The sequence below is a fragment of the Prionailurus viverrinus genome, chromosome E1 (assembly GCF_022837055.1).
Source record: "Prionailurus viverrinus isolate Anna chromosome E1, UM_Priviv_1.0, whole genome shotgun sequence".
In the NCBI taxonomy this organism is placed as follows: Eukaryota; Metazoa; Chordata; class Mammalia; order Carnivora; family Felidae; genus Prionailurus; species Prionailurus viverrinus.
In genome coordinates this window covers 1,603,902-1,625,793 of record NC_062574.1, presented here as the reverse complement: position 1 = coordinate 1,625,793, position 21,892 = coordinate 1,603,902, and the positions used below count along the sequence as shown (strand labels likewise).

The window sequence follows — 21,892 nt, the reverse complement described above, 5'->3', positions numbered from 1 at the left end:
ACACTTCTGTGCGTGGGCTTTTTTTTTTCCCCCTAGAACTTGGAGGAAAGAGTCCTCTCTGGCTCACGGAGTCCCAGAGTTCCACACGGCCGCAGTTAGGGAACCCCCGGCCTACTATAAGGTGGTGGTAACACAGGAAACTGGACGTCCCCGTGGAATCCAGAAAGACGGAGCCCGGAGGAAGCACACGTCCCCACTGGTCCAGCAGCGGTTGAGGCGGTAAGCTTGAGCGCACCAGGTGCCCGCCGTCCATCTCTTGCAAAGGAGCTCGGTCCCAGGGTCACTCCGGGCCTTTCTGCGGTTCACGGCGCTCTCCCTGCGAGTCTGCTCGTTGCCGGGTTTCCCAGGGGTTGCTGGGAAACCAGCATCTCCAGTCTGCTTAGGAAGCTTCCAGTCCTGGGGCTCCAGCAGATCGGCGCCAGTTTCCGGAGCCTCCAAGCTGACTCGGGCCCTGGGGACCAGGGCACTTGTTGAACAGGACCGTGGTCCTCTACCCTGCCTCTCGTCAGCAGCGCCGCAACGCTGAGGGGTTCTGGGGGCGGTGATCTCGGGGCCGTATGCAGGGAATGTACGCAGGGGAGGAAGCAGTCATGAGCGTAAAATGGGGGGGCATGAAGCCCTCGAACCATCATCTCGAATCTGCCATTTAATCGTCCCTCTGTTTCCCGTTCCCTGTGATTCCCCCCGCCCCCGCTCCGCATTCACACACACTGCAAAACGATACCGCTACGTGTAACTTACGCACTTGGGTCCAGAAGGCCGCATGTGACTTTGTGGACCGTGACACGTTACCGGGAAGCACAAATCTGGGTGAGCATCTGAACCTCCGCGGTCCGCCCGGCCCACATCACGGGGGGGGGGGGGGGGGGGGGCGCTGGGGTGTGGGGTGTGTGTAGGTGGGGACAGTTCTCAAGAACAGAAAGCACCACTCACCCTTGAAGAGCCTGCCGGGTGTGATGTAGTAACCTGCACACGGGAGCACTCAGCCGGAGCACTCGGTCGGATCTCCCACCCACGGCCCTGGGTGTGGCAGCTGGGTGGGCCCGTGGGGCCCAGCCGGGGATGAGAGCCTGGGTGTTCTGCAGAGTCCAACACCAAGAGCTGGGATCGCTTAGAACCGAACAAGAGAAGGGGAGGCGGGTGGGGGGGGTGTCAAGAACAGGGTGGTTTGTCACGAGTGGGAGCCACGGAACCCCAGGGCACCCCTCAACAGTAGCTGGAGGCCTGACCGCTCCGGGTCTCCAGGGCAGAGCTGCGGCCCCTTTCTTCTGGGAGGTCATGTGGCCGCTGATGCCTCTCCGTCGAAGCCTCAGGAAATGTTTATTTTACACAGCTGCGCCACATTACCGCCGGCTCTGAGGATCCCGTTACCGAGGGGCTTTCGTTCTCGATTGGCGTACAATCCTCCGCGTGAACCCTCCTCAGCTCGCCGGAAAGGAGAAACAGGTGTTTCAGAAGTGACGCTTCTCCATTTTCGCGGGGATTTCGACATCATCATAATCATCTAGAGGCTCGATGTAGCTCGGGATGGAGAGGGTCTTATTTCTGACCTTATTGACCAGCGAGTATGTGGCCGGCGGCTGGCTCGGGGTGTCCTGTGGGACTAGAGCACACGAAAAGGTCCTTGCAGGCCAAGCTGCTGTGTGTTTTCATATATATATAAAAAGACAGAGACAGTGCAAGTTGGGGAGGGACAGAGAATCCCAAGCAGGCTCCGTGCTGCCAGTGCAAAGCCGTACGCGGGGCTTGAACTCACGAAACCGTGAGATCATGACCTGAGCCGAAACCAGGAGTCGGACGCTCAACTGGCTGAACCACGCAGGCGCCCCCATATGTATTTTTGACTCAGTGACTCAGCATGATTTTCACGGGCTTGGGTGGTCTGGCTACTTCCTGCTGGACCAGCTCCCCATTTGATGGGGGACACTGTTGTACAGACAGGACACCGTCTCAGGATCAGCCGAGTGGGTGAATGGCAGACGGCAGTCAGACGCCCTGGCTCCCACGTCCCCCTGCCTGAGCCCGCACGACACAGAAAACGCAAAGCAGAAGTGCAGACGGCACGCTGACCCGAGCCAGTCCCCGAATGAGCACGGTCATGGGGGACCCTCATTCTCACGAGGAAGTGATACGAAGCTTATTTCCTTTTTGGCACATTTTTCCAGAACATTCCATGATTGCTCGGGCACGAGTCTCTGCTCAGAAGGAAGGGGACAGCGGGGTTTGCAAAAGGTAGAATGAGTGAAGAGGGAACACGTAGCAAAAGCCCCAAGGTGGCCGCGGGAAGGAAGACGAAACGGCAGCTAGACCTCAGACCCTCAGATGGGGTCGCCGCAGCCTTGCCGCGACTCTGTCTTTCCCAAGAGGACCTGAGAAGAAGACCGCCGTCATTCCCTGCACGGCCCTGCAGCGAGACCCACGTTCACATCCAGGCTCCAGCAGTCACTCGCTGTGTCGCCTTGGGTGAGACACTGAACTTCTGTGTGTCTCAGTGTCCCCATCTGTCAAAGGGGAATAGTGAATGTGCCTGCCTCGTAGTGCTGTGGAGAGGCCGACAGGAGATCGTGCCCGTGAAGTGCGTCACACGGGCCCGGACACACGGGGGCTGCCCCATACATGTAAGCTATTATGTGTCCATTCGGTCAAGACCTGAATTGTCTCCTAACCTCCAGGCACCGTTCTTAGTGGCCGGTAAACCGTGGTGAGGAAGACGAGAGGCTCCTGTTTCCTGGAGTTTCTGTTCCAGGGCAGGAGAGAGATCTTAAACACACGAGCAGCAGGTAAGTAAGGCGAGGTTGGGTAACTGCCTTCACGTTTCGAAAGGAAAGTTAGCGGGCTCACTTTAGAGAGGGCGGACGGCAGTGGCCGCATGGCAGTGGGGAGGATAAAGGACACCACCACATGGGCAGCTCGAGGAAGAACATTCCGGTCAAGCGAACCAGGCAGGGATTTTCTGATGCAAAGTGAGGGAGTCCTGGTGACACCCCCCAAGTTCCATCTTACTCGTGCTCCGAGCTGGGATTTGAATATGAACGTACACCTTGACCATCAGGAGCTTTGCTATTTGCTCTGCCCCCTTTTTAATTGATTTGTCTCTTTCAATTTTTTTTAAACATTTCTTATTTATTTTTTTGAGAGACAGAGACAGAGCATAAGCAGGGGAGAGGTAGAGAGAGAGGGAGACACAGAATCGGAAGCAGGCTCCAGGCTCCGAGCTGTCAGCACAGAGCCCGACGCGGGGCTCGAACCCACGAACCGCGAGATCGTGATCTGAGCCGAAGTCGGGCCCTTAACCGACTGAGCCACCCAGGTGCCCCTGAGCTAAGACATTTAGATGAATTTGTTACCCTGCCCTGAATGTCACCAGCAGCAGATACTTACGGGTGTGTTCTGGGAAGAGCAAACCCCTGGGCGGCAGAGGGGGTAACTGAACTGGTGATTCATTAAGAACATTCCTGGCAAGACAGAAAGAGGAGGAGTCAGGGTGTGGTTTTGAGCGTGTCCGTCAGCCTACGAAAGGAAAACATCAGAAAACAGATGAACATTGAAACCTTCATTCCTAAAAGCTGGAGGCACTCCTTCTCTAGGTGTTGTACCCGTTTGTAAAGAAACTGTTTCCTCCAGCCCCGGGAACAGCTGGATTTGAGGGAAGGAAGGGACTTCGCTTAGAGCGCGTCCTCCTGGAATCCCCGGAGCTGGAGAGGGCAGGGGTGGGGGGAGGTAAGTAGCAGGTGTGTTTTCATTTGCAAGACACGCGTGTTCCTAACACGGCACACACGGGGACGCACACAGCGCGTGACTGCGTGTTCGGTGCATCCTGCTGAGATGCCTGCATGTGGCCACCAGATGACACACACGAGAACGTTCGTGGCAGCGTGAACCCCAAGCTGGACCCTACCCAAATGCGCATCAGCCGCGGAGTGGATAAATTCATGAGGACGAACCGTCTGCAACCATGCACAATGACGTGCACAGAAACGTTGACCAACAGGAGCCAAACCCTAGATAACGTGTGCTGGCTGATTCTACTGCTTAAATTTTTTTTAAGTTTATTTATTTATTTTGAGAGAGACAGAGTCCGCGTGAGCAGGGGAGGGGCAGAGAGAGAGAGAGGGAGAGAGAGAGAATCCCTCACTGAGGGAATCTGACAGCAGATTCCTCACTGTCAGTGCAGAGCCCGATGTGGGACCTGAACTCACCAACCACGAGATCGTGACCTGAGCCAAAACCGAGAGTCAGATGCTTAACCAACTGAGCCAGCCAGGCACCCCTGGCTGATTCCATTTCTAGAAAGCATAAAAACAAGAAAAAACTAGCCTTTCCTATTTCTGAGAGTGGCTATCTTTGGGGTATGGTGGCTGGAAGGGGATATAAGTCACTGAGGAACTGGTGATTCTGTTTCTTGATCTGGGCACTGGCCACCTGGGTCTGTCCAGTTTGTGGAAATTCACTGAGCCCTGCTTGACTTTGTACACCTTTCTGCATTCGTATCATACTTTGGTAAGAAGGTCCAACAAAGAGAGACCACGGGGGAGCCTCTTGGCCTAGACCCACGATTCCCTCCATGTGCTCTGACCTCCAAACTGGAAGAGATTGTTCTCAGCCAAGTTTTGGCCCCCTGTATGTGGTTGAGCGCCCCTGGGGGTGCATAAGCCTGTTGGGATACGTGGACAAGGGTCTGTGTGGCAAGAGCTCCATTAGTGGCCTCTGTCCACCCCTCATGGCTGCTCCCAGGAGAGGAGGGAAGTTGATCTGCTTTGGGGAAGAACCTTCTTCTCCCACTGGCTCCTCCAGAGCCAGCCTGACTGCAGAAAACACACACTGTGCTCGAGTCTGTGCTGTTCAGAGAAAGGGGCTGCCCCACACGGGTGACCTGAGGTTCTCCAGGCTGCGCCCTGCATCGGAAAGTTTGCCTGGTTTTGAACTAGCAAATGCCATTGCCGGTGGATAAGAGCCCCATTGTGCCACGCCGGGTTTATTCTCATTAAAGGCAATATTTTTTTACTTACCTGCATGACACATTTGTCTTACTCCTCAAGGGGGTCAGAATCGGTGGGGAAGAGGTCTATTATTTGCTGGATCCACAACAAAAGTCACTCTAGGAAAGTACAAATTTGGGGGCGCCTGGGTGGCTCGGTCAGTTAAGCATTCGACTTCAGCTCAGGTCACGATCTCATAGTTGATGGGATCGAGCCCTACATCAGCCTCTGCGCTGACAGCTCAGAGCCTGGAGCCTGCTTCGGATTCTGTGTCTCCCCCTCTCTCTGCTCCTCCCCCACTTGCTCAAAAATAAATAAACATTAAAAAAAATAAAAAAAGAAACGCACAGATTTTGTTTCAGACACCGCATTACATTCCAAAGAAAGGACTGGACCTTGAGCAGCACCCGGCCCTTAACCTCTCAGCCCTCAGATTATCTTTCCTGATGGTAGTGTCTGTGTATACCTGGGCCTGGGAGGTGACTGCTGGTGAATGCCTGCTTGTGTTTGCCTGGGGCCCCAGGTCATGCGGTATATCAGCTTGGCCTCTGAAAGGGCCTGGGGATTGAGTAGCTAAAGCGGGTCGTGTGGGCGCTCTGTTGCCTGTGTGACTGACCCCCCAGGAAAAACCCTCGGTGACTCTCTCTGGCGATGCTTTGCATGTGGTGCCGCACATCCATGCTGGGAGAATGAAGCACGGTGCACCAGCAGAAGACTCCTTCCTGGAAGCTTCCGCTTGGTTGCCCCTGGGGCTCCACCCTGGTATGTGCTTTCCCTTTGCAGAGTTGACTCTGTACCCTTCTACGGTAATAACCCGTAACCATGACCGTTGTAGCTTTCCCGGGTCCTGTGAGCGCTTCTCGTGAATCGTCAAGCCTAAAGGCGATCTTGGGGACTCCCGACACAGCAATCGTAAAAGCTCCAAACAGATCACAAAATGCAAAAGTAAGGCCAATGGCATAGTTTCGTTAGGCACACAGCCTCGAGAGGACCTCACTGGTGGGCCATCGAAAGGGAAGGAGGGTAGGGGTGCCTGGCTGGCTCAGCTGGTGGAGCCTACAGCTCTTGATCTCAGGGTTGTGAGTTGGAGTCCCACCCCGGGTGCAGAGATTACTTAAAATCTTGAGAGAAAGAAAAAGAAGGAGGGAAGGGGGGAGGGAGAGAGAGAGAGAGAGGGAGAGAAGAAGAGAAAGAAATAGAAGAAAGGAAGGAGGGAAGGGGGAGAGAAAGAGGAAGAAAGACAAAGAAAAGGAAGGAAGGAAAGAAAGAAAAGAAAGGGTAGACCTAACCGCGAGGGGTGGGCCCAGCACACACAGCCTGACCTGTGACCTCTACCAAACTAGACCAGACAAAGACAACCGGGAGAGCAGAGCCCCGGAGGTGCCCTGCAGCCCCAAAGCTCCAGACCCCTCCCCGGAGGGCGGGGCATTGGCAGACAAGCCGGCTCCCGGGCTGCCCAGGTGCAGTGGGCTCCTCCCCCAAAGAGACGCGCAGGTGCACGGGCGCACGTGACCAGGCGGCTCTCAAAGCTGCATCTTGGGGGGGGGGGGGCGCTGTACTTACTCATACGTTTTCTCTTCGTCACTTTGCCCTCTTCCCAAGGGCTTGGCAACGTCCCACCTCTTGCCTAAGGGACCAAATAGGCATTAATGATCATCTGGGAAGAATCAGCAGAAGGTGTGACTGTTACAAGTCCGGAGACATCGGGCGTGTGCAGAGCAGGTGGGGGAGGAACCACCGGCGAGAAACAGACTTGGGGGCACAGGGCTGGCGGGCGGTGGAGACTGGCTTGGACGCGGGCCTTCTGACCACAAGCCCTTGCCCAGGCCGCCCGGCGCGGGGCCCTGCTCGTCTCCTCGTCACCTCGTGCACCCCTGGCTTTCAGAAACATCCCTGGGACGGGTAACCAACTGTGTGCTTGGGAGGAAGCGAGAGGAAGACCGGGGAAGCAGTTTGCAACCGGGCCGTGCCAGACGAACACGTCACTGTTCATTTTTTAACCTGCGTGGTGATAGTGGTGGCTTAAGGTCCAAGAGAACGGGCCAGGTTTTGTTCAGGGTCCTACTTCGTCTGTGTCCAACATTTCAAGAAGGCAGATGGACAGAGGACTATAGGAGGCAGAATATACTCTTTGTGTTAAAAAAACAAAACAAAACAAAAAACCCACCACCACAAAAAGGGGCGCCTGAGTGGGTCAATCAAGTAAACATTCGACTTTGGCTCAGGTCGTGATCTCAGGGTTCAGGAGTTCAAGTCCCGGGTCGGGCTCTGTGCTGACAGCTCAGAGCCTGGAGCCTGCTTCGGGTTCTATGTCTCCCTCTCTCTCTGCCCTACCCCACTCGTTCATTCTCTCTCTCTCTCCAAAATAAACATTAAAGAAAAATTTTTTTTAATCTATAAAACAACACAAAAACAACTGCTTATCATCAAGGGGTTGAGGGCAGAGAACATTGGACAGGAAGCCCAGTGGACCTAAGTTCTGGTCCCAACTCGGGCACCAAGTCCTGTGAGGCCTCAGTCAAGCCTCTTCCTCTCTCTGAACCTTAACTTTCTTATCTCTCAAACAGATGGACGAAGATGACAAGGTCTCACTCCTTGTGGAGCCCGGACCTTTCGGCGACCGGCGAGCAGGGTTCTGAGGCTGTCCCAGACGCCGTGGCAGGTCAGTGCCTTGGTGGCTGAGGGTGGCCTGCCCACACTGCCCTGGGGGATTGGTGCATTCACCGTCCCTGGGTCACAGGGGCGATGGGAGATGGACGGCAAAGTGGAAACCCCCTTGGAGATGATGTTAAGTTAGTGGAAAGCCTCCACGAAGGTGGAGGGTGCCAAGAACCTGGGGCCAAGGTAGCTGTTGTTCTGGGAGATTCAGAGTCTGACCTTAGAGAAGGCAATGGTGGTGGCCAGTGTGTCCATCGTGGACCGAGCCCATATTTCATGCCTCAAAAGTCTGTTTTTGTTTTTTTTTAGAAAACTGCTTCGTTTGGGAATGATTGACCCAGAAAAGGCTGTGCGTATCCGGTGTATACAACACGCGTACCACTCGATGTGCTTGGAGCTGAGACAGCCTCTGACATCCTCTGGACTCGTGCTGTCTTCTGAGTCCCGAAGGTGAGAGCAGGGCCACGATGGAGAGAGAAAGCCGTGGAGCAGTGTGTGGCTTCTCACAGGTTCTGCCCTCACCCACACCCTGGGGGCCCCAAGAGTTCCTGAAGATTAGTTAGCCTCCCTCCCTTTGCCATGCAGATGGGGAAACCGAGGCCCAGACATGCAAGTTAGTGGCAGGGCTAGGCTCAGACCCAGAATACACGATTCTTAATCCAAAACTCAGCCTATTCAGGCCCAGAACTACGCTTTCTGCCCTGAAGAAGCCCTAATGCCCAGATGACCACCCCAGCCCTCCCGCCCTCCACCTGCCCAGGTGAGACCGCCATTACCTTGTCTAAACAGCTGTCTACAGGCACAGTACAGGATGAGGGCCAGGCTCACGGACACAGTGAAGATGGCCACAGCTAGGATGACCCAGAAATTGTCCCTCAACCAATCCATCGCGATGGGACCCTGAGAAGAACAGAGACAGAGGAATATGAGACGTGAACGGGGCGTCTGGGGGGGGGGGCGTTGTCTACCACGTTTTGGGGATACCTCTGTTTAGGGGTCAGGCAGGTGATGGCTTAGACGAACCCTGCCCATCAGCAACTGGGAGCCCTCAGGCGAGGCCCTTAATCTCCTCCGAACTCCGTGCGTCCTCATGTGCGGCACGGGAGTGACCCGTCTGCCACTCCCCAGGGGAGCCACGCGCACGGAGATCAGAGATGTACGGAGGAGGCCGACACATCGCTCTGTCTTCGGTCGTCAAACGGGCAGGGGAGTAACGCCATTGAAAGCAATAACTAATTGCATCACTTTTATATCCAGGGGGCAGCACAGACTTAAACCCCTGCTGTTTTTGGCACGGGGTGGGGGGGGTGGTTAGAAATATACCTTGATGGGTTTCTCCGAGGGAGGCGTGGGTCAGAAGGGGGAAGGTGAATGCAAAGTTAGTCCGTGGGGAAAAGTAACAGGAATTTGGGGGCTGGAAGCTGGCCAGCTCGGGAAGCAAGCAGAGAAGTCTGGCAGGAGCAGATCTTAAGTGTTCTCAAGACAGAAAAGAATGACGTTGGCTGTGGTGGCGGGCATTTCGCGATACAGTGAAACCTTGGATTGCGAGTACCTTGTTCTGCGAGCATTCCACAAGATGAGCTAACGTTTCTAATACGCTTTAAAAAATTGTTTTTTAATGTTTATTTATTTTTGAGAGAGAGACAGACTGCGAGCGGGGGAGGGGTAGAGGGAGAGGGAGACCCAGAATCCGAAGCAGGCTCCAGGCTCCGAGCTGTCAGCACAGAGCCCGACTCGGGGCTGGAACTCAAGAACCGTGAAATCATGACCTGACCCGAAGTCAGACGTTTAACCGGCTGAGCCCCTCAGGTGCCCCTCCGTTCTTTCTCATGGGGAAATTTGCTTTGATACACAGTTCCTACGGATTACAAGCGTGTTTCCAGAACGAATTATGCTCTCAAACCAAAGTTTTACCATATACGAGTGTATGCAGTCAACACGTTGTGCATTTTAAACTTCCACGGTGTTATTAAGTCAATTATACCTCAGTGACGCTGGGGAAGAAAGAGAGGGAAAAAAAGCCAACGGTAAGAGTGCAGAAAGCGTGAGGCTTGTTAGAAAGTCCCTGTGGGAGGATGTCTGGGGCGCCTGGGTGGCGCAGTCGGTTAAGCGTCCGACTTCAGCCAGGTCACGATCTCGCGGTCCGTGAGTTCGAGCCCCGCGTCGGGCTCTGGGCTGATGGCTCAGAGCCTGGAGCCTGTTTCCGATTCTGTGTCTCCCTCTCTCTCTGCCCCTCGCCCATTCATGCTCTGTCTCTCTCTGTCCCAAAAATAAATAAACGTTGAAAAAAAAAAAAAAAAAAGAAAGTCCCCGTGGGAGGATGTCTAGTAGTTCCGTGGGACAGTTGTGACTGATGTTCAGTCTGAAGCTGTTGCCTGTACCGTGTTGGAAACTCAATTGCAAAATAAAAGCTTCTAAGAGCAGAGCCTGGGGACTAATGACATGTGCGCTGTGGTTTCCCAACCAGGGATGACGTACAGACAAGTAGGACAGACAGCAGGTGCCAGGCCCCAGGCGATTGTGGGATGGACTCGTCGGAGGAGCCTCCAGGAATGCAAGGGCTTTGCGGGAGGAGCGGGGCTCCCCGCATGCAGAGCGTGGGCGCTTTGCCTGTTCGTTTGGCTACTGAAGTAAACCGTGATCCTTGAGACCTGGCATATTCTGGGTGTGTGAGAATCAGCTTCCTGTGCATCACTTAGCCAGTGGAAACTCACGCGTGTATTTCCATGTACAGCCCTTTCCAATTCGTGCTTTTGAGTGACGTTAGTAGTAACGATGTAAACAGGGACCCAGGCAGAGGAACAGGGACAAGGTTAGGGCTGCTAAGGCCATTGTTCCTACAAAACCATCAGACTTGGCTTACTATTTATTATTTATTTATTTATTTATTTATTTATTTATTTTAATTTTTTTTCAACGTTTATTTATTTTTGGGGGGGACAGAGAGAGACAGAGCATGAACGGGGGAGGGGCAGAGAGAGAGGGAGACACAGAATCGGAAACAGGCTCCAGGCTCTGAGCCATTAGCCCAGAGCCTGACGCGGAGCTCGAACTCGTGGACCACGAGATTGTGACCTGGCTGAAGTCGGACGCTTAACCGACTGCGCCACCCAGGCGCCCCTAGTTATTTATTTATAATTAAAACAATTTTTATTGTTTATTCATTTTTGAGAGACAGAGACAGAGCATGAACAGGGGAGGGGCAGAGAGAGAGGGAGACACAGAATCCAAAGCAGGCTCCAGGCTCCGAGCCGTCAGCACGGAGCCCGACGTGGGGCCCGAACCCACGAACCGTGAGATCATGACCTGAGCCGAAGTCATATGTTGAACCGACTGAGCCACCCAGGTGCCCGTTGGCTTACTATTTAAACACGTGTTTGTATTACTGGCAGAGTGTCCTCATTTATTACATTGTTCTATTATAATTTGGATTTTCAGTTCCAAGCTTCGTTTCTTTGGTGAAGGTTGGCTTGATCAAACACGTTTTTGGCTATTCATCAGGTTACATGGCGCAAAACCAAGCGTGTGTAACTTGTGCACGCGTCATTCTGCAGCTTTTTGGCTCAACTTTCCGCTCAGCATCATTTATCCACGGTGATAGATGTGCTGGGGATTCTCTCTTCAAAGACACAAGTGTCGGCCGGCCAGGTAGCCCACCCCAGGTGTGCACTCAGCAGAGGCTGTGCTGTAGGTCACCTTTTCAGGATGCACAGAAGAGAGCAACAGAGGCACACGAAGAAGGGGGAAAAGGGAAAGCGTGGAGACTGGAGGCTTGGCTCTCAGGAGGACCCTGTGAAATGTGGTTTTGCAGGGCCCGGTGAGGTCATAGGGCACTGGACTTAAGAGAATGCCACATGTCTGAGGGTGGACTCTTTGTTTGATACACGTAATTGGAACCTGACCTTCTTTAGCTCTGGGGGTGGAAGGAAGGAAGGAAGGAAGGAAGGAAGGAAGGAAGGAAGGATGGATGAAGGGAGTAAGAAGGGAGGAAGGAAGGAGGAAAGAAGAAGGAAGGAGGAAGGAAGGATGAAGGGAGTAAGAAGGGAGGAAGGAGGAAGGAAGGAAGGAAGGAAGGAAGGAAGGAAGGAAGGAAGGAAGAAGGGAGGAAGGAAGGAGGAAGGAGGAAGGAAGGAGGAAGGACGGAAGGAAGGAAGGAAGCAAGGATGCAGGGAGTAAGAAGGGAGGAAGGAAGGAAGGACAGGCAGATGGAGGAGCAGATGGAATATTCTCCCCCATTTTCTCATTCTCTCTTCTCATACTCAAACGTGCATCTCCTGGTTCTTTTGTCTAGTTTGTCCTCCGTATTTTCTACCTTTTCTTTTTTCTTAATCTTGAAGGATTTCTCCAAAAAGCAACTAAACATACTCTTTAGGGCTATAAAAGTAAACACCAGGGCACAAGAGTTCAAAGCTGTTGCATCCGAGAGCACAACGGGGTGGGAGGATGGACGTGGGGAGACGGGGGGCTGCAATTTTCTGCCGTGAATCCGCCGAATCACTTGATTTTTATTTTTTTACTTGATTATTATTTTCTTTTTTGATTTTTAAAACTACGTGTATTTACTGGGACGCCGGGGTGGCTCAGTTGGTTGAGTGTCCGACTTTGGCTCTCGGTTCAGGAGTTCGAGCCGCACATCGGGTTCTCTGCCGTCAGCCTGTCAGCACAGAGTCCACTTCAGATCCTCTGTCCCCCTCTCTCTGCCCCTCCCCTGCTTGCCCTCTCCCCAGAAAGTAAATATTAAAAAAAAAAAAAACCTGTGTATTTACTTTAATAAAAATGAAAAAAAAAAACCACAACCCAGTCAATTAACTGTCTAGCGTAGCTCCCATGAAAAGCTACTCCTCCGATTTCAAGTTCAAAGAAGTTTCCTTCTCCTCAGTTCCCTGGAGAAGCAGGGAAGAAGGATGATGTCAGAAAAGTGAAGCCTGGGTCACTTTTGAGAACCACGCAGTGGATGCATATCTTGCAGTTCTGTTCTTACAAACGTGTGGCATGGCTTTGCTTTGCTAGCCGATGTTTCTTCCTTTTTTTTTTGTTTTAATGTTTATTTATTTTTGAAGGACAGAGAGACAGAGTGCGAGCAGGGGAGGGGCAGAGAGAGAGGGAGACCCAGAATCCGAAGCAGCTCCAGGCTCCGAGCCGTCAGCACAGAGCCCGACGTGGGGCTCGAACCCACGAACCAGAAGATTATGCCTGAGCCGAAGTCGGGTGCTCAACCGACTGAGCCCCCCGGGCGCCTTGCCAGCAGATGTTTGGAATGTGTTCCGCTTTCATCTGTCCGCTAACTGCGTCCTTGAGCGGCCTGCCCAAGGTCACCCGGCAGGAAGGAGGCTGAATGCTCTCCCTCTAGGTGCCAGTCCTTCCTTGCCGGTGTCCGTATGATGCCCTGAGTCATTGGGGACAGGCCCAGCGGGGTTCGGGACGCCTTCCTTTAAGGAGCACAGCCATGGTGGTGAGACGGTGGGGGCCACGGGACTCCCCAGGATGAAGGACCGGGGCCCACAAGTGGGAATAAGAGTCCCAAGTTCCCCCACAGCCCAGGGCCAGACAAACGGCACTGCTCTGAGACGCCTTCTCCGCAGAACCCAGACGAGCTTGTCTTTCTGGGACAGGGCGGCTGAGTGAGAAGGGTCCCGAGAGAACCCCGTCCTGTCCCCGCTGGGTGTCCTCTGGGCCCCAGGCCGGCTCAGTGGCCGTGGTGCTGCCCGAGAGGGGACACGGACGGGCTCTGGGCAGCGACAGCGGGGATCCAGCCCGCGGGGAGCGGGTGCAGGTGGCCGGCGGGACCGAGCTCACGCCCCGCAAAGTGTGGGAGCTGAAGGCCACCTGTGTCGGCCGCCCGGACGGGACCGTGGGGCGCAGGCCTCCCCGGAGCTGAAGCACGGGGCCCAGGGCGTCGGCCATCAGCCCGCAGACGCTGCGGGGCCTCTCAAGGGACCTCTCGGGCCGGGCGTGGAGTCTCCACCCAAAACCGCAAAGTACCTCAGCAGGAAAGGCCACTGGTGGGAGACTCCCCGTGGAGAAACGTCTGTCTGGCTGTCCTCAGCGCAGGGTGGGGCGCAGGGGTGCGGAGGCGGCCCCCACCCCTTCTTCCACTCACTCCCACTGGGGCAAAGTGAGCGACTTTGAGTCAGAAACCGAAGCTTTGCAATGAGCCACGTTCTACCCACTGTGCTCAGCAATCGAAAGTAACTTAAAAGTTTTGGAATTGGACTAAAGCGTCTTTGGGGTGGCCGCCCCCCCACTGGGGCAAGAGGGGAGCCCCCCGGGCGGGGGCAGGAGCACAGAGGCATACAACAGCAGGAGTGCGGGGCCTGTCACGAGTCCCCGACGCCACCATCACGGAGCTAGAAATCCAAGCGTGGGCAGGGCTGTGTCCACCCCCGGGACGTGCCGCTTCCTGGTTCTGTGGGCTTCGAGAGGCCACTCGTGCTCCTGGCTCGTGGCCCCTTCCTCCGTCTCCGAACCCCGCGGGGTGGTTCCTCCGTAGCCACGTCTCCCTCTGAGCTCCTCCCCCGCCTCCTCCTGCACGCAGACGAGGACCCGGACGACCCCAGCTGTCTGTCTGCCCCGCGTCAGAGACTCCGATGTAACTGGCCTGCGGGGCCTGTGGGGCCTGGCCCTTGGGGGGTTGGTTTCTTTGTTGTAATAAACATTTCCAGATGAGTCTAATACAAGGCGGGCCGAGGTTGAGAACCGGTGATCTACACGTTATCTCTTAATCCTGATGATGACCTTCCCCGAGTGGGTGGTGTTAGTTATCACGCTTCGTTTGCAGGTGAACAACTAGGACTCGGAGAGGTTAAGCGATTTGCTCAAGGTAACACAGCCAGCAAGGGACTAACGTAGGATTTCAGCTCAGGGCAGTCTGACGCCAGGTCGCGTGGTCATTTTACCCCACGAGGCTGCCGCCGAGCTGGTAAATGTTTCTTTTCATAACAGAACTGAAAGCGGAACCCTCGTTCAAGAGCTTCCAGCAGTGGCAAGACCTCAGCCTTCAGCCGTGCCCTGTTCGGCGTAATTACAACCGCGGCAGGAAAACGCGTCTCAGAAAAGTCACCCTCACCGTGTGCTACCCGGTGCCCTACGCGCCCCTCTCATTTACTCCCCTGCACGGCGGCTTGTGGTTACCACCCCAGTTTACAGATAAGACCATGGGAGCTCAGAGATCGCAACTGAGCCAGTGAGCGGGAAGACCAGAAACCAAACCCAGGTCTTTGGGACTCCAGGACCCTAACTCGCGACCCCCAAACGGGGGCTCTGGGAAATGTGTGAAAGCACAGATGCCAGTCCCGGGCCCCTTCTCTGCCCCCAGTTCTGATCTGTAGGCCCAGTGTCGGACTCGGGATCAGCATTTTTAACAAGCGCTCCGGTGGTGGGGGGCGGGGGGGGCTCAGCCTCCGGGTGGGACGTCCGTCGGGCCAGTTGGCAGAGCCCCCCCAGCTGGGGCAGGTGAGGAAGCCCCACAGTCAGAGGCGGTAGCGGCACTGGAGGGAGACGGAAAGGCACCAAAAAAGCCCCCGACCCAAATGCCCAAGATGCTTCCCATGATGCCCCAAATTCCATCATCGGCAAGTCACTTCTCTGCCAAGTTCCCAGCTCTCCCCACTTCCTCTCCATTCAAACTCATTTGCCTGGGTGTGCCAGACTCTGAGGAAGAGAAACTGATTTTTACTAGGGTGTGAATGACTGCCTCGGGTCCTCAGGGCACTGGGTTCCTTTCTTGAATTCCCTCAGGCATTGGCCAGAGCAGGGGCATCCTAGGATCTTGTCCGGAGTCCTCAGAGGATATAACCGAATGCGATTTAGGAACAAAGACCGTCTTATCCAGGCTTCCTCCTCCTGCTAGGCACCCCCCCACCCATCTCAGTGCCCTTTGCTCCCTCTTCCCCTTTCTCCTTAGTCATCCTGCCCTCAGGACAGACTCTGAATCTCATTCACACTGTGACCTCCGAAACTGATAACAGCTTAAGTGTGTGTGTGGGGGGGTGGGGGAGGTGCTCCACCATCAGAATGATGAAAACCCAGAAGGAAAGAGAAGCTGGGACACTGAGGCCGAGGAAAGGTGGCCTCGACCGCGGCTGGGTGCTGGGCAGGGGCGGGGAAGGCAGACCCGTGCGTGAGCCCACGTCCGTGACTCCGGCGGGTTACCGGACGTTTGTTCCCGGCGGTCCACACTGGCGAGTCAGCTCCGCCACCCAGAGCGGGGCCCATCTCTCTGCCACTGTCTCCGTCACCTGGAACACAGTAGGCGCTCCGTGCGGGTCTGCGAGAGGATGAACGTGACTGCCGCCTCTCTCCCGGCCCTACAGGTGCGCTCCGCCTCCGATGATGCAGGCGGGAGGGCGGTTTGGGGTCTGCCTCCTAACCGTCCAGCCGCCTGGCCCGGCCTGGCCTCGCCACCGGCCGCGGGCATCGGGCGCTGGCCCGGGAAGCCGAGACCCTGCCCGCCTGCGCGCGGGTGTCTCTGCCTTCCTCCCATGACGCACATCCTCGCCCTCGCCGCGGGGGAGGCACTGAGCCCAGGCACCCACCCGGCCCCGGCTCTCACTTCCCCAAAAGGCATTTCCAGGGAGTCGGCGACAGAAGTCCCAGTCCAACCCCCACTGGGAATTCTGGAGACTGGCTTGATTCCACACTCGCTTTTTCCTGGGTTTGTTTTTTTTTTTTCGTGTTGTTTTTTTTTTTTAACCAAATTCTGTAGCGTAAGAAATAGCTTACGACACGACAGCCATGCATACGTCCACACGCAGGACACGTCTCCCGAAACGTCTCTCTGACCCCTGAGGAGCTCCAGCATTTTCGCCCCTAATCCAGCCTCGCTTGTGAAAAAAGTATTGGGTGTGAGGCCCCTGTGTTTCTTTCAAGACCCACGCTACTGGTCAAGTCCTGCGTGATTGAAAAACTCAACTTTTTCTCACGAGAAAGGAATGATCTGAAGTAGTCATGAGTCCCAAAAGGCGGGGAGAACGTGTGTGTGTGGGGGGGCGGAGGGATGGGGTTCGAGGAGGCTGGAGAGGCTTCGGGGAAGTTTCCGTGGGACGAGGCAGGTCGCACGCAGCTCCGCGGGAGGATGGGGCCCCGCCCCTTGCTCGCTGCCTGGAGTTAGGGCTTCCAGGCTAATCCCCTTGGCCGAGGCCAGCCCTGCCCGAGACCACGAGGCTGTGGCGCACCTGCTGGGTCTCAAAGACTCAGTGTGGGGGCGCCTGGGTGGCTCAGTGGGTTGGACGTTCGACTCTTGATATGGCCCAGGTCATGATCTCATAGAGCATGAGATCAAGCCCCACGTCGGGCTCTGTGCTGACAACGTGGAGGCTGCTTGGGATTCCCCATCCCTCCCCCCTCTCTGCCCCTCCCCTGCTCTCTCTCTTCCAAAATAAATAAATAAACATAAAAAGAAAAATGCTTAGTGTAGAAGGAAGAACATAAAAGATCTCATTAATAAACGTTTATATGGATTACGTGCGGGAAGGATTTTTTGATGTGTTGGGTTCAGTGCAATGTGTTATTAAAATTAACTTCAGCCTTCTTCCCCTTGCTTTTAATTCTTCTCCCTCCTGCCCCGCTCACGCTCGGATTCTTAGCACCTGGGGGTGTCGTGTCATACGCACTGACCCCAGCCCAAGACAAGTAAAACCGTGTACCGACGGAACGGAATTCGACAGAGGAATGGGAAAACAGGCTGGGATGTTCGCGCGGTGAGACCCCATTCAGCAACGTAAAACGCGGATTCCCAATGCCCAGGACAGTACAGATGATGAGTCCTGGACGCAGGAAATGAAAGAGGCAAGGTGTAGACTGTTGCCCAACGTGTTGACTGTGCATCTAAGACAGACACGTTTCCCTGGTGTTAATTATACCTCATTAAACAATTTCGAGAAAGAATGAGCCGTGCAGCCCTTGGGCTGGGCTCGTGTCCCGCGGGTTTCGTAACAGGACTCGACCCTGTTCATTCGTTCTCACCCATTATAGTGGGTCGCTCCACTGACATATCTTTCTGCCCGGACTTAGAAACTACACCTGGTGCGCCTGGGTGGCTCAGTCCCTTAAGCCTCCGACTTCGGCTCAGGTCATGATCTCAGGTTTGTGGGTTCGAGCCCCGCATTGGGCTCTGTGCTGACAGCTTTAGGTTCTGTGTCTCCCCCTCTCTCTCCTCCTCCCCCACGCACATTCTGTCTCTCTCAAAAACAAACATTAAAAAAAATTAAAAAAAAAAAAAGAAACTACGTCTATATGCAAGCAAAAATTAAAAATGGTGAAGGGGCACCGGGTGGCTCAGTCGGTGAAGCATCCGACTCTTGATTTCAGCTCAGGTCATGGTCTCACGGTCGTGGGATCGAGCCCCACATTGGGCTCTGCGCGGAGCATGAAGCCTGCTTGGGATTCTCTGTCCCCTTCTCTCTCTGCCCCTCCCTGGCTCCCACTCTCAGTCTCTCTCTCTCAAAAAAAAAAAAAAAAAAAAAAAAGGTTTGTGCGGGGGAGCAAACCGTGACAACACACAGACATCTCCTCTGATTCCGTAATATCATTTCTAGGAATCCAGCCTCACCAGTAATCCAAAGGAAGTAAAATTTAAATGCAGAACTATGTTGGCTTTGGCGCAAATAAGCAGGGAACAGGCAGCGTGGGACTGGGAGAAAATTGCACAAGGGCCCTCGATGGGCTCGGATGAAGCAGTCAAGCAGTGGGGAGAAAACCCCGAGAAAAGCAGCCTGGGGGGAGCTTCGGGGCACCCCCCTTCGCCAGAAAAGCCACACGCAGCCCGTGCGGACACCCCAGCCAGCCACCTGTGCGCAGGTCGCCCGCGCGTGTGGCCGGAGTCTGCCGGGACAGAGCACAGAGACCCCATCTCGGTTCTGTACCGAGGGAAAGACTCCTTTTCACCTCTGCCGCCCAGCCTCCCTGTGAAGCGTGAGCGGAACACGTTTTCCAGACCTCACGCATCACGTCTTTCAAGAGCTCTGCTCCCCTTCCTGAACAGGTGGCTTTTCGGGCGTCTCCGCGGCGTTCTATGTGTTGTGTCTGACTTCTGCAGAACCTTCCGGAATTGCGGAGTACTCAGGCTTCCCGAGTTATCCCCGGACGTCTGCAACCCAGAAGTCCTTCCTTGGGTCCAACCAAATTGTCTCGCGCCCCTGCTGGCTTTCTTGCTTGTTTGGTTCTGAGAGTGTGGGGGGGCCCCCCGGAGCCCTGTCACCTGGTGGCTGTCTGGCAACGGCACTGGTGTGGTCAGTGGGTGGGGGTGACGGCAGCGAGGCCCGAATTTCCTCTCTACCTTGTGTTCACGTCAAAACGAGACAACGGTAATGTTTCACAGTGTCCACGCCTGGGAAAAAAACTAGAGGGCCAGACGCGAGTCTCTGCCACGGCTTTTCCCAAGTGGCGGAATGTGGGGCCATTGTTCCCCTATTTCTCTGGAGTTTTCCAGTTTTTTGAGGGCAGGAGGGGTGGAAGGAAGGGCCCTAAAGTGTAACAAGAAGTGGGGCGCCTGGGGGGCTCAGTCGGTGAAGCGTCCGACTTCGGCTCAGGTCACGATCTCACGGTCTGCGAGTTCGGGCCCCGCGTCGGGCTCCGTGCTGACGGCTCGGAGCCCGGAGCCTGCTTCGGATTCTGTGTCTCCCTCTCTCTCTGTTCCTCCCCTGCTCTCTCTCTCTCTCCCTCAAAAATAAATAAAGATAAAACAAAAAACAACTAAAAACAAAACAGGAAGCCCCAGGCCTTGTCCTTACCACGCTCAGGGCGCGGGAGTGGTTCTCAGGACCAGTGATGCGAGACAAGATAGAACTGGAAATACCACGGGGAGGCCTCGGAGGTCATTTCCCAGCGGGCAGCGGCCGTTCGCCAGATGGGGATCTGACCCCGGGGCGCAGCCGAGCTTGACCCGCGACCGCCACGGGAACACATAGGATGCCTTACAGATCGCTGGACACGAGAGACACGGGCACAGAGATGCCAAGGCTGCGGGAGTTCTAGGTTTTTCCTGCCGAGTCCCAAGATGCAGCCTGAGATCCGCCTTGTCGCCCCCTCGCCCACCCCGTCCCCGACGCAGACCCATTCGGGTCTTGTCGCTTATCAGGCACCGAAAGTCGCCGTCAGAATCCAGAGAGGGGGAACCACCTGTGTACCGTTTAGGCGTCTCTGTCCCCGTCCGGGTGTCATTTCAACCCGATAGGCAGGTTCCCCCGCCCCAACATACCCCCGGGAAAGGGAGGCGCAGACGGGCGCAGGGATCTGAGGTCCCCCAGCCCGTGAGGGGCAGAGGGGACCCTCCGAGCCCAGCCTCAGACTGAGCTGCAACCCCAGCCCTCGCCAGGCGGCCGCTCGGGTGCCCCAAGCCCAGATGCTTACCTGGGTGGCGAGCGTGTCCATCTGTGAGCGGCTGAGGGGACAGCAGGGGCCCGAGTGTGGTGGCTCAGGCACAGCTAGGGAGAGGCCTTCCTCGCCCACAGGCTTCCCGCCCACCCCGGAGCAGTGAGCCCCAGCCAGACCACACTTCCCCTTCCTGCTCAGCCCTCGGGTGGGGGAGGCCCTGGCGCCCGCACGGCAGGCAGCCCACCCCCTTCCAGGGAAGCTGGTCCCGACGCTTCCAGGGGGCACGATCGCTTCCTGCGAGGCCCCGCCGAGGACCGACCGGTCGTGGGGGGTCAAGCCCGGGGGCAGGCTGGGCAGTGTGGCTGGGGCGGCCGTGGGGTCCCCGCACACCAGCCTATCCGAGCGAGCATTCCCAGCTGTGGCAGCCTGGCCAGGGGCCCCAGAAAAGCGAGGACGCTGGTTCCCACCCCGAGACACCCCCGGCGAGCTTCCCGTGGGACGGACGCTGGAGGACACTGTGGCCAAGCCTGGGGCTGCCGGCCAGCTTCTGTGGGGAGGCCAGGAGCCTGCTGCTCTGGGCCCCGGGCCCCGCTGGCCGTCCCGGCAGGGCCGGGTCCCCGCCAGCACGGGGACAGTCGCCAGGGGCGCCCACGACCGCTCACAACGGGGGGCCGGGGCGGGCAGCCGACCAACCATTTTGTTGACCTGACCCTTCTCGCTGAAACAAACAGCCTGGCGGTAAAAATAGCCACCCCGGTGTGCTGTGTCTGCCCGGCTGCCCGTGACCGTGACGGTACCCTGGGCTTTCTGGCAAACGCTTACCCGCCGGCTTTCAGGAAACAAGATTCCTGATCTGCACGGTTTGCGAGTTTCCAGGATTTGGACAGTTGCCGCTCTGGCCGCTTTCCAGCCACCCCCAGGACGGTCCCCGGCTTGGCCTGGGTGGGGACTGTTCCACATCTCCACTGGTCTGGCGGCCGTCACCAGCGCCTTTCAGCTCTGGGAGGTTACAGCCTGAGTCAGCTCCGGGGCCGGGGCAGGACTTGGAGCCCCGCGGCTGTCCGAGCGCAAAGTCTGTGCTCTTTCTTAGGAGGGTCGAGCCAAAGTGGGGCTGCTCAGAACCCCCCCTAAAGGCACATTTAAAATGATCTTTTGGGGGGCGCCTGGGTGGCTCAGTCGGTTAAGCGTCCGACTTCGGCTCAGGTCGTGATCTTGCGGTCTGTGAGTTCGAGCCCCGCGTCGGGCTCTGTGCTGACAGCTCAGAGCCTGGAGCCTGTTTCCGATTCTGTGTCTCCCTCTCTCTGACCCTCCCCCGTTCATGCTCTGTCTCTCTCTGTCTCAAAAATAAATAAAGGTTAAAAAAATTAAAAAAATAAAAAATAAATAAATAAAATGATTTTTGGGGGCGCCTGGGGGCTCAGTCAGTTCAGCGTCCGACTCTTGACTTCGCCTCGGGTCATGATCTCACAGTTCGTGAGTTCGAGCCCCGCGTTGGTGCAGAGCCTGCTTGGGATTCTCTCCCTCCCTCTCTCTCTGCCCTTCCCCGCCCCCAAAATAAATAGATGAACACTAAAAAATTGATCTTTTGGGAAGTGAACACGTGCTTCTGTGGGCCGAGCTCATCCTCTGACTCCTCGGTTTGCGTCCCGCTGACTCACCGGTAAGTGGTTTCAGTTGCGTTCGGGGCTGGCCCTGTGCCAATGACACAGCGGATTCGACGCACCTGCTGACCCCCACGTGCATCCGGCACGCCAGGCCCAGACCCGGGGTCGGCGGGTCAGAATCCCAGGCGTGGTTCGACAACAGCCCCTTGTACGGGGCTGAGCCTCAGTTTCCTCGCCGGCGAAATAAGAGAGCTGACTGGTGACGCGAGGTGCCCCGGGGACGGAGCCGTGGAGCCTCTGCTGTGATCGTCCGCTGTCCCCAGTGGGGACGGGGTGCCT

The 21,892-nt window shown here is 56.0% G+C and overlaps 1 protein-coding gene and 1 long non-coding RNA gene across 4 annotated transcripts; one reads left to right on the top strand and one right to left on the bottom strand.

Annotated features, from left to right (window-relative positions):
• Positions 1 to 804: 804 nt before the first annotated feature.
• Positions 805 to 20,118, bottom strand: SCIMP (SLP adaptor and CSK interacting membrane protein). The gene is made up of 5 exons (XM_047832038.1): positions 19,986 to 20,118; positions 8,414 to 8,537; positions 6,543 to 6,606; positions 3,382 to 3,455; positions 805 to 1,603 (listed from the first exon to the last, which is right to left on the bottom strand). The coding sequence occupies exons 1-5, from the start codon at positions 20,004 to 20,006 to the stop codon at positions 1,452 to 1,454; spliced, it is 435 nt and encodes a 144-aa protein (XP_047687994.1). The 5' UTR covers positions 20,007 to 20,118; the 3' UTR covers positions 805 to 1,451.
• LOC125151302 (uncharacterized) lies at positions 2,415 to 9,285 on the top strand. Of its 3 annotated transcripts, XR_007146724.1 has the most exons (4): positions 2,415 to 2,780; positions 7,547 to 7,641; positions 7,947 to 8,087; positions 8,427 to 9,285. It is a non-coding gene; the product is annotated as an uncharacterized LOC125151302 (long non-coding RNA). The 3 variants fall into 3 exon arrangements; XR_007146723.1 differs by having other exon boundaries at positions 7,947 to 9,285; XR_007146725.1 differs by lacking the exon at positions 2,415 to 2,780 and adding an exon at positions 6,555 to 6,701 and having other exon boundaries at positions 7,947 to 9,285.
• Positions 20,119 to 21,892: the final 1,774 nt, after the last annotated feature.